The sequence below is a fragment of the Hemiscyllium ocellatum genome, chromosome 13 (assembly GCF_020745735.1).
Source record: "Hemiscyllium ocellatum isolate sHemOce1 chromosome 13, sHemOce1.pat.X.cur, whole genome shotgun sequence".
Classification (NCBI taxonomy): domain Eukaryota; kingdom Metazoa; phylum Chordata; class Chondrichthyes; order Orectolobiformes; family Hemiscylliidae; genus Hemiscyllium; species Hemiscyllium ocellatum.
In genome coordinates, this window is record NC_083413.1 from 75913635 (window position 1) to 75929263 (window position 15629).

A 15629-nucleotide genomic window follows, 5' to 3' on the forward strand; every position below is an offset into this window, starting at 1 on the left:
AATTATGCTAATTCTTGCAGGCAGAAGGCATTGGAGCTAATGGAAAGCAAGAACTCAACTTTGAGAAAAGAGTTGGTCATTGTTAAAGAAGCCTTGAACAAAGCTACACTGGTGAAGGAAGTCTTACAGAATGAGAAGGTAGACCTGGCTGAGGCTCTCAGCAAGGTACGTGGCACAGAGTGCAAGAAGCCCACAGTTGATCATGAGTTTCAAGGGATGTTTGTGCAGTATAAAGTGTGAGAACCCAACATTTAAGGGGTGTAAAGTAAGAGGGAGCACTTCTCAGAGATTCAAATCGAACACTTGCACAAATGCAAGACCACCTGACAATAGATTCTATGACACAGTATTGCAATCATCTGGATTTAAACCACTGTAATAGAAAGTGAGAATGACCTCTGGGAGCCAAGGAAAACAATGGTAACAGCAACTAATTATAAGTTCTGGCATCTGAGACTTTGAAAGTCCATGTTGACTATACAGTACTTTTTCATTATTAACTTAATTCTTGCAGTCTCTGGTCTGCATGAGTTATGAGTGCTGCATTCAAATTTATTTTTACTTCAGGACATTCGTATTATTGATTTGGGTTCTAAAGTTTTAAATTCATTGGATTAACTCCTGTTTAAAATTATTTTTCAATTTAGCAAGACATTGTGTTTGTTTTACTTGGTATTGGCCCACTAGTATTAAAGCAAGCTTACATGTGCTTATATTCCTTTGTTGATGCAGTCTAATATTGGATCATTCGATTAATAGAATCCATATGCATTCTCTCTAGTAACAGCTGTATCTTTAAGAAAAATTCTTTCTAAAGATTGTTTTTCTATGAATGCATGTAATGGGTTTCATAAAGACATTGAATTCGCTTTCTGTCTTCTGTGGCCACGGATGGTTTTATTTAATCTCCATCGCTTTTTCAGCAATTTGTTTGTTTTTGTCTCCCCCCCCATTAATGCTATTTTTCTGATTGACACTCCTCCTTTCATCATTCAGGCTGAGCTGACTAACGCAGACTTAGAGTTGTCCTTAAGCAAGCTGAAGACCGAAGAAGATGCTCTGCGAGACACTCTTGCTAAGATGAGCACATTAAATGAAGGATTAGCTCAGGATAAGGTTGAACTGAATCGTATCCTCCTGCGGGTGAGTTAACTGAGGCAGACAATCTCGGAGGATCATCACAGAATGCGGGTCACTTTTCCATACACACTCCCTCTTGCTCTACATGAGGCTGATGCGGGTTATACATTACATGATGCCAAACAGCAAACTGCAGCATATAGATCACAATATGAAAGCCAGAAATGCATTGGGTTCGATTCCTGATCTTAGTTGATGTACCTGAGGAGATGATACTAATGTTATCATTATTAGGAGATCATTTAAAGCTGCAAGTGGCCTCAATATCACAATTGAAATAACTCCACAGAGGTCAGTATTCCATCACCAAGTCTCCCTTTATTTACTCATGAATAGTCCTTCACTTTAGTACTGCCTCATTCAGAGTCACAGACCAGAGTGTCAGTTTCTCTGACATTGCCTTTTTTTCTATGTTGTTCAAGTCTCTCTGAGTGGATCAGATTAACAGCCCCAGTCAAGGAACTCACATTCTATGTGGTTTACTTAGCTGACCTAGTTACAATCACTACATTCCTCATCTATCTGAGTAATTTCCTCCGACTCAGTGTCAGATACGGATGGCGTATAAGGCAAGGTTCTGATCTCTTACTCCTGGAGAGACTCGGTAAACTTTCACTCTCCTCTCCTGGCGGCAAAGGCATCAAGGTGCCTACTTCCATTGTGGATTCAGGCACTCAACAATGCCTAACGGAGAGAGGATGAATCCACAGGTTCCAGTGGGATTTCCGACTGTTCCAAGAGGCAGGGCAAGCTTTGCTCCCATAGCTTTTGTGAACTTGCTGCTTCCTTATGGTCCACATGCTTGTTCAGAATGGTCACACCTACCCAAACCTTATACGTCACTGGTCCTGACCTCACATCAACCACGCCTATTACCCATGTGGGGCCATTTCTGTGATTCTTACACCAAACTTTGTCCCCTCTATCAACCTGGGTCTGTTGCTTGGCAGAGTCTTGTGTTTAGTATTGGCATTCCTGATACCATCCTCCAGCTTTCCCCAACCCACACCCCATTCCCAACCCCACCTCCACCCCCTACTCCCCAAGGTACCTGGAAGATCAGAATTAACCTGGTGCTGGAGGCTTCTTCCGACTAGCAATTCTGACAGTGCTTTCCCTGAAGTTGCATGTGAGGTGGTCCTGTAATCAAATAAGAACCATGACAGCTTGCTATCCAGTGAGGCTGTAGGCTGTTTCTTCAAGCCAACCTTTGAACTTTGGACTGCTCTTCCTGCAAGGCCATTGGATGAGGTATGGAGCTGTCCTTGTATGTCAAAACCTATTCAACTTTAAGAAATAACCAAATTCCTTGCTGGTAAACAATGGTCCATTATCTATGACGAGCACTTCCAGGAGTCGGTTTTGTTGAAAAAGAGTTTTTCTATTGTCGACCCCGTGTTTGACAAATTAACTCTCTGCACATCCAACCACTTTGGGCATCCACAGTGACTGAGAATGTTGAAGCTATGAAAGGACCGCATAGTCAACATGCAACCGAGTCCAGGGTTTACCTGGCCATTCCCATGAATCTGCAGGAGCTGCAGGTGCTAATTTTTGCCCTTGTTGTCATTCTGGGCACTGCCCCTCCAACGCGGCTATGTCTACATTCAAGCCTGGCCTTCCAGACATAACTTCTCACCAACATCTTCATTTTGGAGAGGCCTGGATGGCACTAGTGGAGTTCAGTTAGTATTTGATGGCACCTTTGCTCACTCTTATTCACCATGACAATATGCTGTCCTCTACTGTGAGGTGGGTCTCTGCAGGTCCAAAAAGTCTTAATTATAGTTGTGACAGCTCTTTGGTTTCCCCATCACCACTAGCTGTTTCTGTTTTGAAAGGACTGGATGTTTCTGTGTCCTAAGTCAGGGATTATTGAGAAATCTTCTGAGTATTTTCCTCAGCCCTTTGTTTTGGTGTCTATCTGTATGTGTGTGGGAAATTAGTTTTATGAAAAGGTTAGAGTTTTAGCTTATAGTTATGCTTCACAATTATTTGCATGTCACTAGAATCTGTTTATTTGTAATAAGTAGTAATCATTGTTCAGAAACCTGGTCTGTGCTCTCTGATAACCTAGGTCTAAAGTACAGAAAATAGGGAATTTTGTGTATTTTTATGAATTCTCTAACTTATTTTTACTAATTCTGGCAATAGTGAGCCTTGATGTTTCCTTGGTGCCTGCTCCACTGTTCAATAAGTTCCTGGCTGGTATAAGTCTGAACTTCACAGTCCAGCATTATCACTGTAGCACTTGATGTCCTTAACATCCTTTCATTTATTATGCTCTGTATTGAACAGACTTACCAACTGAATGTTCATAGTTCTCTCTATGGCAGTGATTCCAAAGATTCACAGCTCTTTGAGTGATCAAGAAACTTTGCCTCCATTCAGTTCTAAATAGCCATCCTGTTAATCTGAGACTGCAAGCCCTGGTTTCTCCCTGATCTGGAGAAACATTGTCCCAGCACACACCTTTTCAAGCTGTTCCAGAGTCTTATGTATAAAAGGGATTACTTCTCCACTTTCGAGACGAAAGGCCTACTCAATCGCACCCTACAGGCAATTTGAAACTTGTGCTGAAGAAATATCACATCGCTATAAGTATGCAGGTTATTGTGACCCTAAGTATTTTACATGAAGAACATCACTCAGTATGTTATTAACACAGCAACCAGGGTCATTGAACTTCATGCTTGGCTGGCAATCATTTTAGGTAAAGATCACACTTGATGTTTTTGTTTGAAGTTCATGTGCGAGCTAACTGTTTACATCTACTTTTGGAAGAAAGTAGTATTTTGTTGATATTTGTTTTTTTTCATTTTTCTACCCAGATTGGAAGCCACTGTAACAGCCAGTTAAACTTAATCAAATTTATCACCAAACAAGATTAGTGAATTGGATTAGAGAATGTTGCTTCCTGTAAAACTCCCATGCAATATCCCATCCATTTATCCCATCCAGGACAAAGCAACAGCATGCTTGATTGGCACTACATCCACAAGCATCCACTCCCTCCACCAGTGCCACTCAGTAGCAGCAGTGGATACAAGATACACTGCAGAAATTCACCAAAGATCCTCAGACAGCACCTTCCAAACACATGACCACTTCAGTCTAAAAAGACAAGGGTAGCAGATATATAGAAACACCACCACCTTCAAGTTCCCCTCCAAATCACTCACCATCCTGACTTGGAAATGTACTGCTGTTGCTCCACTGTTGCTGGCCTCCCTAATGGCATTTTGGGTCAACTCATAGGAGGTGGACTGCAGCGGTTCAAGAAGGCAACTCACCATCCCCTTCTCAAGGGCAACTAGGGAATGGGCAATAAATGCTGGTCCAGCCAGTGACACCAACATCCCATCAAATGAATTTTTTAAACTTAAAACCAACAATAATCATATTTTGATTTTGATTGGATAATGCTGCCCTACAAGGTGGCCTCAGCACTTAGGCCAATGCTGCTGCCTCCAATATTTGGTATTAAATTGGCACCATTCATTTGCAGGAGTGCAAAGAACAGGAGAAGACCACTCAGCCTATTGAGTTTACTAGGCCATTTTGTCAGCACAACAGCATTTTAATCCTGACCTTCCATCTTTAATGTTGAAGATCCTTTAATCTCACATTCTCACTCAAAGAGAGTGGGTTGCAGATAGTGTTATAACATGTAACCCAATTGTTTGACAAGTCCCTTAATATTCTTACTTGCCAAATTTGTATTTCTCACCTCCTTGTAGGTTTATTTCGTATCTATGACCTTCTAGGTGAAGATATTCTACATTGTTTATCACCTGCATTCATTCTAGATATTCTTAAATCAGATTGTTTACAGATATTATCACACAGCTCTGGAGCAGGTGGGACGTGAGTCCTGGTCTCCTGGCTCAGAGGCAGTGACACTACCACTGAGCCACCAGAATTCCTCTGTATTTATCGTATAGCAATTATGTTTTTGTGTGTCTATGAACAAGTGATTTCCTTTTGCTCCTGTAACTAGACGCAGACTGAAATTCTAGCCCCAATTTTTGCAATAGTGGAGAGGATCTCTAGCTTATCCAAAATGGTACAGGAGGCCTGAATCAGAAAGATGCCTTCCTGATCCACCAATGATTTTCACCAGGTAATCTCTGGGTGTTCTGTATATTCATGGTTCATGGAGTCAACTGCACAGGAAAAAGGTACAGTGGAGCATAACACCTTAAGATGCAAGAGCAGAATTCGCCATTTAGCCCATTGAGTGTGCTCCATCAATCAATTGTGGTTGATATCTTCCTCATCCCTATTCACCTGCCTTCTCCCTGAAGCCGATAAGGCCATAAAGATGTGGGAGCAGAATTAGGCCATTTGCACAAGTAGCCTTCAGTCAGATCCAACTCTCATTGGTGAGATGTTCAAAGAATGACTTGCGGTCTTTACACTTCTAAATACCTAAGTTTAACAAAAGTTCTTTGGAATGATAGATGACCTGTTTGAAGAGGTGAGCTGCCTTTTGGGATGAGTCAAAGAATTTTGGGAGATTGTTAAAAGCCACATGAGATTGTATAAAATGTGGATTAATTCATCAGAGCGGTTTAAGCTGTAAAGGCATTTGAATCAGTTGGCATTTTTAAAAATATATGCAAATTTTCAAAAAAAGTGCTTATGATTTCACTTTTGTCTGTTGACACAAGCCTGAGAGTGTTCATTACAGGGTGTGTGCTGCAAGACTGATTACACTGCAGGGTGCCTGTCATTTCACTTAGATTGACAGCTCTAAGTGCTTATATAGTCTTTGAAGCAAGGCTATGAATACAAATTGTTGTTTTTATTGGGTATTTATTGTCACAGAAACTATGTATTTGAGTACTGGAGCCCTGTTCTTTGCAGACATGAAGAACATGTACACACACTGAGCCCTGATTTCAATACAACTGAAATAGATGACTGCTATTTGCTGGTCAATTTCTCAGGGCATTTCCTTGACCAATCTGAATCAACTTGCCTAGTTTTAACTTGAACAAGGCTTGTCTCGTGTATTGTCCTGATGTGTACAAATTGCAAAGACTTTGAATAACATTAGAATATTACTGAGAAAAGACACGCTTTGCCAATGTATTTCTTTTACATAGAATTCTATTATTCCCTTTAGATAAATTTATAAATTCTACCTCAGTGACAGTTTCTGGATGAGAATTTCACATGCTAACCACTCTCTGGATAAACCAGTTTTGCTAACCTCCTCTCTAGTTCTTTGTTGTGGCCTTAACTATGTGTCTATCCTAACTTGACTTGATGTTGTTTTTATGGTTAAATGATTTGAACTATATAAGAGAACAATGTTTGATGGAAACGGTTTCAAATTCCTATAGTTCTGATTTCAGTGTGCGAATCAGTCAAAGGTCGATTGACCCAAAAGTTTGGTATTTTTCCAGGTGAGTTAGCTGGTTCAATCCCAGAAGATCTTGACAGAATTTTCCTGTCCACCCTTTGATGACTTCTGGCTGTACAGAGTCACACAAGGGTTATGCATTACATGATGCCATAAGGCAAACTGTAACTTGTAGATCACAATGTGAAGGCCAGAAATGCATTGGGCTCAATTCCAATGCAGTGGCTTAAGGCCATAAAAAGTATGAAAAACAATGGGCCCTTGGCCCCTAGAGCTTGCTCCACCATTCAAAAGGATCATGGCTGGCGTGACGCTCCTCAAATCCACTTTCCTGCCCTTTCCTCTTAACACATGATTGCCTTACTCATCAAGAATCTAACTCAGCCCTAAATAATCACAAACACTCTTTCCTCGCAGCTCTGTGGCAAGATATACCAAAACATTTCAGCCGTCAGAGAGGAAATTCCTCGTCAGTGTTAAATTGAAGCCCCTTAATTCTGAGACTATGCCCTTTAATCCCAGGCTTTCCCAGAAGGGAGAACATCCTCTCAGCATTTATTTACTTTCTTTTTCTATCTCCTGGTTATATATTTTTCTTTCCAGGACTTTCCTGATTGTCCCAGGTTAACAGTAATACACTGACTATGGCCCAGCCAGCACAGAGTCAGTCTCCTCTCAGCATTTATCCCGTCAAGCCAGTTGAGATTCTTAAATGTTTAAATGAGATCATTTTTTCATTCTTCTAAACTCTTAATAAGTCCCAATATTCTCTGAACTACCTCCAATGAAATTATATATTTTCTTAAATAAGGGACCAAAACTGCTCACAGCACACCAGCACCTTGTTCAGTTGCAGTGAGACTTCCCAATTCTTATACTCCAACCCCCTTGAAGTAAAGGCCAACGTTCCATTAGCCTTCCTGACCTTCTGCTCCTGAGTGCTAGCTTTTCGGTTTACTGTGTACAAGTACCTTTGTATAGCAGCTTTCTTCAGTTTTTCTCCATTTATATAATATCCTGTTCTTTTGTTATTCTCTTCCAGAATGAACAACTCCACATTTTCCTACATTAGGCTCCATTTACCAACTTTTTGACCACTTACTTAACCTATCAATATATCTGTGTAGGCTGCTTGCATCCTGCCTGCAATCTGCCTTTCCAATTACTTTTGTGTTGTTTGCAAATTTGACCAGAGTACTTTCACTGCCTTCCTCTAAGTTATTAATACATATTGTAAACAGTCGTGTTCCCACCATTGATCCTTGTGGAATCCCTCTGGTCAGATCTCAGATCTGAAAAAGAAGAATCCCTTATCCCCACTTGCTGCCCATTGGTCAATTCTCTATCCTTGCTGATACACTTCCTCCAATACTGTGGGCCCTTATCTAATGGCTTAACCATTTGTACAGTACCTTACTGAATGCCTTCTGGCTATCCAAATGTGACACATCTACTGGTTCCCCTCTATCCACTCTAGTTGAGACTTCCTCAAAAAATCTCTACTAAATTAATCAGACATAATTTCCCTTCCATGAAACCATGCTGACTCTGCTTGATTAGATTATGATTTTCCAAATGTTCTGCTACTACCTCCTTAATAGTAAATTTCAATACTTCCAACAATAGTGGCAGGTTAAACAGCTTATAACTACCACTTTTTGCCTCCTTGCCTTTTTGGATAGGGGTGTCACATTGACAGTTTTCCAATCCTCTGTACTTCTGCAGAATCCAAGAATCTGTGGAAAAATTACAACCAATGCATCCACTATAGCTCTGTGGCAACCTCTTTTCTGATCTTGTCATCAGGGCCAGGAGTCTTACTTACCTTTAGCCTTATTAGTTTGTCAAATACTCCTCCCCGAGTGATGATGATGCCTCCATATCCTTTAGTATTGATAGGATGTTCAAAGTATCTTGAAGATTGATACGAAATATTTGTTTTTCTCCCCTGCCATTTCCTTGTCCCGATTACCATCTCCCTAGTTTCATCTGCTAAGGGGCCTGTGTTCATTTTGACCTTTCTCATAACTGTTATCTATTTAAAGAAGCTCTATTGTCAGTCTTAGTATTCTTCACTTGTTTGTCCTCAATTTATTTTCTCTGTCTTTACCTTATTTTTGATTCTCTTTTGTTGAATTCTGGATTTGTTCCAGTTTTTGAGGCTGTCACTGACTTTACCTCCTTTATATGCCTTTTCTTTCAACTAATACTCTCCTTAACTTGCTTGGTTAGCCATGGTTTATTTATCATTCTTCGTAATTTTCCTCCTTACTGCGATGTATTTTAATTGAGAGTCAGGGAATACCTCCTGATAACTCTATCCTCATTTCATTGTAATTCCTTTTATTTATGTTAAACACATTTGTTTCCAACCCAAGGTTCTCATACTCAAACTGAAAATTAAATTTGATCAATTTCTGATTATTACTCAGCTCATAAACTGAGGTCATTTATAAATTCACCTCTTTATCCATACCAGACCCAGAATAACCTGTTATGAGCTGACAGCGCAAATCAGGGTAAATTAATAATGTAGTTAGCACTATGACCTATTGCTCCAGGAAACTATCCTGAAGGCACTCTATGAATTGGTTGTCATAGCTACCCTTTCCAATTTGAATAACCCAAACAATATGATGATTAAACTCACCCATAAATATTGCTCTACACTTTTTATGTGCTCATGCTGTTTATTGATGTTACAGCCTTTCCACATAGTGGCTACTGCTTGGGTGTCTGCACACTACTCCAACGACATCTTCTAACCCTTGCTGTTTTCTTATCTATGCCAAATAGACTCTATCATCCCTCTATGTAACCCCATTGCAGCCTAAATCATCTTTCATAACTGTCTTCATTTTATCTCTTACTAACAGTACTATCCCACCACCTTTTCCATCTCTCTTGTCTCTCTGAAAGATCAAAATTCCCTGAATGTTAAATTCTCAGCTCTGATCCCCTTGTAACCTTGTTTTTGTAATAGCTATGAGATTGTATTCATTTATCCTGATTTGTGCTGTCAGTTCATCTACCTTAATCCACAACCTTCGAACAGGCTTCCAACTGATTCTTCCAACATTTTAGGTTGCCAGTTTGGAATTCTAAGTGGGCCGAAATTTGGAGGGAATGACAACTTGATATTTCCATTTCCTGTTAGATGGAAAGTGACAGATCAGCCTTGCAGGGTCAGAAGAAAGAGATTGAAAAGGCAAAGGCTAACATCCAGGATGTGTTGGTCCGTGTGAAGCAGGAGAAGATGGAGCTGGACACAGAGAAACACGGCCTGGATCAGTCTCTGCAGATTGTGGAGCAGAGCCGCGAACAGCTACAATGTGAGATGGTGATTGTCCGACAAGAGAGAGATCAGCTTCAGGAGCAGCTTGGGCAGGTATGGAAAGCACAAGTGATGTAGTATGGTAAACTACCAATGCAGCAACTCCTGTTAAGAAAGTTGTACCTTTTGTTTTGGAGTTAGGCAGCAGCGGTAGAGATGTTAAGGAAAACAATGCTCTATAAGGACTGATTTATAGCAAACCATTTGGAACCTTTAATGTCATGCACTTATCAAGTATGCTTCATAGGAGTGTTATTCAACAAATTATTATCCTGAGCCACAAAAAGAGACACCAGGTCAAAGAGGATATATTAGGGATACATATTTAAACAACTCTTGGAAGGCACATGGAAGATAGTACAATGAAGGATATGTAGGTTAGTCTGATTTTAGAGTAGGATAAACGATTGGCACAGCATTGAGGGCTGAAGGGCCTGTACTGTGCTGTACTGTTCTATATTCTATGTTCCATTTAGGACCAAAGAGTAAGTCTCGAGGATTGACTCAAAGGAGGAAGCTGGGGTTGGGAGCTGTAGCCAGCCAGATTGACCTGTAACAATTCAATGGTGGTAAGCTGGAGATCTGACACTGAAAACTGCATCCATGTTTTTGTTACCCCTAGACTAAACTTTTCCCACGTGGTCCTGTCAGGCTTCCCACTGTCTACTTTGTACACATGTCAGTTCACCCAAAGTGTCCGAGCTGTATCCTAACCTGTACCAGGTCCACCATATTCCTCTCTCCTGTGATTTTTGCCCTACAGTCATTACTGGACTGGAGACAACTTTCAAAACCCTCCATGCTCTCAACCCTCCTTACCTTCAACTTCCTCCGGTTCCACAAACTTGCAAGCTCTTTGTGTTCCTCCACTTGAGGGCCCCAGGTTTGAATTAGAACCACTATTGGTAAAAGTGCCTTTGGCTGTTTCATCCTTAACTCTAGAATTCCCTCCAAAAAAAAACCCTCTGTCTCTGAATTCTGTCTTTTTCTCTGTCTCTGTCCCTTCCTTTTAAGACTTGCCTTTAAAAAAACTCTCTCTTTGACCAAGTGTTTGCTCACTGGTCCTAGTGGAGACAACTTTGACCAAAACAAATGGCTTTTGATTGAGTGGGGAAGCCAAGTCTGAGAAACCTTTTTCTTTATCTACTCCAAACTGGTCAATTTTGGTTTTAGCTGAGGCTGAGAGCCTCATTGATGTTTGCGTATTGATTTTAACAGTGGTCAGCCATATTTCCTTTGTGTCAACAGGTAAATAAATTACCTGCAGGTACCTATCAAAGGAGTCATCCCAAATGGCATATCAACTCCCATCCCCAACAATATTGCATCACCGGTGCCACCGCCCCCCCCCCCCCCCCCCCCTCCATCGCCCACTGCACTGACCCTCACATACCCTGCCACATGCCTCTGAGTGCCTCATCTATTATTGGGATTTAATGTTTCCCTCCAACCTTCTTTCCTCTGGCGTCTCTAAATTGTTCCCTTCTGACCTGACCCAGAGTTGATGCTCTTCAACAGGCAAGGCATCCTGAATCATACCCCACTCCCCTCCTGGTTTTGAAGCCAACCTACAAATCAGGTGGTTAGCAGTCCTGGCAATAACCCTTTGCCATTCCAGTGCAGCACCTGTTCAAGGATGAGGATTCAGTGGATGAGGTCCTAATTCATGACAGGCAATGTTGGAAGCAGATCTGGCAGCATCTGTGGAAAAGGAAAGAGTGAACATGAGGTCTTCCACCATAACTCATGATTGCCCATTGACTTTGCAAAGTTGATAAAGGATGGTGACGGAAAAGGCACAGCAGATCAGGCAGCATCCACAGAGCAAGAGAGTCAACGTTTCAGGCAGGACGTTTCTTCAGGACTGAAGGGCAGTTGTAAATTCAGATGGCCCTCCTTTCCAATACTTTGGCAGGGATGCAAAGAGAGTGCGTGAAAATTTGGACATCTGACTGAAAATGGAAAATTCCATAAATTTGCAACAAAAGCTGGGTTGGGTTGGACTCTAGGTTTCCAGAGTCAGATCCCATTCTAACCATAATCGGGTCTTTTCCCTTCGGAGACTGACTGGTCTTTTTCTCCCATGTTTTCGGCTCTTCCTGTCACTGTCTCTCTCTGTCCCATGCAGATAAACAGGCAAAAGGATGCTCTGAACGAACAGCTGACCCAGATGCAACGGGACGTAGAACTACAGAGCGAAGGGCTACTCCGAGCCAGCAGAGAGAAAGAGGAACTGATGAAGGACAAAGCCAACCTGGTGGTGCAGCTCACGGCTGCTGAGAAAGAGAGCAGGGCCCTGGGTGAGGAGGTGGCTGGCCTCAGGTAGGGAATTCTGGGAGCATGGACTCTATTTAAACTTTCGACTCAGTGAATCCCCAAGCTCATGAGGGTCGAGACTGGGCATTAAATCTTCCTGACTATAAAGAATTCAGAAAAGCTTGAGAAGAAAGGAAAGGGGAGGGTTGACAGTATTGGTTAAGGAGAGTCTTACAGTTCAGAAGAAAGAGGGGCCAAAGACAAAATCAATTTGACAAGAGCTAAAGAATACAAAGTACGTAACGACATTGCAAGACTATGTAGATTAGTGGGAAGGATGGAGAACATCAAATCCGCTTGGAAATTAGGGACATGCCAACATTATAGAGTCGTTATAATGGGAGACAAATTATACTGGGATAGTTACCCAAATATACTGGGATAGTGTCAGAGGCAATAAGGGGTCAATGTTCCTACATTACATTCAGGAGAATTTCTAACAGCAATACATGTCCAAAAGGAAGAAATGCACTGTCAGATCTGATGGTCAATAAAAGGGTGGTGTGGCCTTGACTCTGATCCAGCTCCCTCAGAGCCAGCTCTCAGATTGTCAAGATGTCTGAAACTCCTGTGTTTTTAAAACTTTTATTGACCAGTACAAAATACAATAGTTAACTCTAGTTAACAATAAACAAAAAACAACAGTTCACAAAAAAAATGCACTATATATACACAGGGGAAGGGGCAAAGCCAAACCCCAAATCCCACTGTCAGTCATCACAAGGATAACAGTAACAAACACAGACAAGACACTGCAATCAACTGAAAAATAGTGCACAGAACACAGACCCAATATAGCTATAAAATAGACACCTGACACCAGTCCTCACTACATACTGATCAGACAGTCCTTGGCTAGCTTTCCTGCAGGACAGGTGGTGGCCTTCCGGTCTCAGGCTGCCCTGTGTACTTACTGACCCTCCCCAGTCCGCTTTCCTCCAGACAGGCATCCGCCACAGGCTCCCAGTCACCCCGCTTACTGACCAAACCACCCCCAGCCTGATTTTCTACAGTCGTACTGTTGGCCTTCTACCACCCGGCCATCCCGCGTACTGACTGACCCTTTCCCCTGGCCAGTGTTCCTACGGACAGGCCATCGGCTGTCCGGCTCTGAGCCTCCCTGCGTACTGACTGGCCCCCTCCCAGTTGGTCATTCTACTGCTCCTGTCAGCCGCCTGGCTCAGCCTCCCCATGTATTGACCGGTCCTCCCCCCGGTCAGTCTTCCTACGGTCTGCTGTTGGCTGCCTGGGTCAACCTCCGCGTACTGATTGGCCTGCTCTATACTGACTTTCCTGCAAGGAAGCTATCAGTTGCCTGGCCTCGCCCACCCTGTGTGCTGATAGGCTCCTCCCATCCACTTCCCTCCAGGCCACTCATCACCCTCCAGTCCCCGGCCAGCCCCGCATTACTGGCTGCCCCTCCCCTGACCAGCTTTCCTACAGGCACACTGCCGGCTGCCTAGCCCCCAGCCACCTTGCATACAAACAGACCAGCCTCCCACCAGCCTCCAGCTCCTGGCCACCCCATGTACTGTCTAGCCCACTCTGACTCGCACTCAAAACACAATTACAAAACCCACAGACATGAACAGAATTCACAAAATCCTCACAATCTACAAATACAGTTTCTAGTATCAAGGCAGAGTCCACGCTCGAAAGCAGCAAATGCACATCCCGCAGCGCGCGCGCACACACACACACACACACACGTGTTCAGTTTTTACAGAGGCCTAGTCCACCCACAAAGGGCCAGGCCTACCCACAGAAACAGCTCATCTGGAAAGGTGCATTTTCTCACAGGGGTTCAGTCCAAACACTAAAAGAAGTGAAAACACATTCAAAAAAAAAGAAAACCAAAGTGCAAGGGCTAAACCCTGCCACAAAATCAGCATTGTCCTTTTTCTCAAAGTAAAAGAAAAGAATAACCCTGTAACCAGCCAGTCAAACAACAGTTCCCTAATGAGAACTGAGTTACAACTGAAACACAGTGATTTTTTTTAAAAAACTGCCTAATCCACTCAATCCTCAATAAAAAGGAATGCCCCCTTCAATTTTTTGAACACTCAGCATTGCCTGTTGTCAAGAAGGGCACTGCGTGTCACTGGCCACTCTGGTGTTTCCTTTCTTCCTGTTGGTGGAATATAGATAAATATTTACGTGTTTGTTATTCTTCACTGTGTCCTACACCAACACACACACACACACACAACATGGGCGCTGGGGAAAAAATAAGTACTACCGCTATATAGGGAAGGGGAAAGTAAACACAAAGAAAAGAAAAACAATATAAAACTGGAATACCAGTTAACAAACTGGCTATATAATTCAGCCAGTTCAGGAAACAGGTTCCCCAAAATGCAGGAACCAACTGCAGCAGGAACACACTGGATGTAGGCAGCCAGCTCAGAGTCAGTTCCCTGACATAAATGGAGAGTCCTCGATACTGATCCAGCTCTCAGAGTCTCAGGATGTCTGACACTTTTTTAAAAAATGTATTAAACAATACAGTTTACAAAACAATTAACATTAGCAGCTGTATACAGAGGGGTGGCAAAGCCAGGCCCCAAACCCTAACGTTCAGGGGAAAGAGGATAAACCTCAAATCCCACTTTCAGCCGTCACAAAGTGGTAATAAATACATATAACAACAGTCCAACTAAATACAGACCAACCCCCAACAATCCATCACTCACTCCCACCTTCTGGCCACTCTAAGACAGCCTGCCCCTACACCCCTTCTGGCTCCGGTCCACCCCATGGCCCTTCCGGCTTTCGGTCTGCCCCATGGCCCTTCAGGCTCTTCATCTGCCCCATGGCCCTTCCGGCTCTCGGTCTGCCCCATGGCCCTTCAGGCTCTCCATCTGCCCCATGGCCCTTCCGGCTCTCCATCTGCCCCATGTCCCTTCAGGCTCTCGGTCTGCCCCATGGCCCTTCCGGCTCTCCGTCTGCCCCATGGCCCTTCCGGCTCTCCGTCTGCCCCATGCCCCTTCCAGCTCTCGGTCTGCCCCATGGCCCTTCAGGCTCTCGGTCTGCCCCATGGCCCTTCCGGCTCTCCGTCTGCCCCATGGCCCTTCAGGCTCTCGGTCTGCCCCATGCCCCTTCCAGCTCTCGGTCTGCCCTTTTCACCTTACGGCCACCTCTAGGGCAGCCAGTCCTGCTTCCCAACCGCACTCCCCCACCCCCGAAAACATCGGTCAGGATGGCCTACCTACCTTCCAGCTTCCCGAACTGCCCTTCCGGCCTGAGGACTGCCCTGACACACCTCCCGGCCACCTCTAGGACAGCCCATCGCCTTCCCTGGGACGACAGTGTGCAGGGCAGCCTACAAGCCTTCCGGATCTCAGCCTGCCCCTATGCAACTTCTACTTCTCGGCCGCTCTGACACACCATTTCTAGTTCAGCCCGTCCCGATTACCCCTCCTTGGGACGACAGCACCAGAACAGCCTACCCCCACCTTCCGGCTCTCG

At 43.5% G+C, this 15629-nt stretch overlaps 1 protein-coding gene across 1 annotated transcript in view; it reads left to right on the forward strand.

The window, feature by feature from the left end:
• crocc2 (ciliary rootlet coiled-coil, rootletin family member 2) overlaps window positions 1-15629 on the forward strand; it is a 292849-nt gene that overhangs the window by 135855 nt on the left and 141365 nt on the right. The window contains exons 15-18 of the mRNA XM_060833953.1: window positions 21-165; window positions 997-1143; window positions 9669-9899; window positions 11974-12167. Of these exons, the coding sequence (XP_060689936.1) occupies window positions 21-165; window positions 997-1143; window positions 9669-9899; window positions 11974-12167 (717 nt within the window). The remainder of the gene's footprint in view (window positions 1-20; window positions 166-996; window positions 1144-9668; window positions 9900-11973; window positions 12168-15629) is intronic.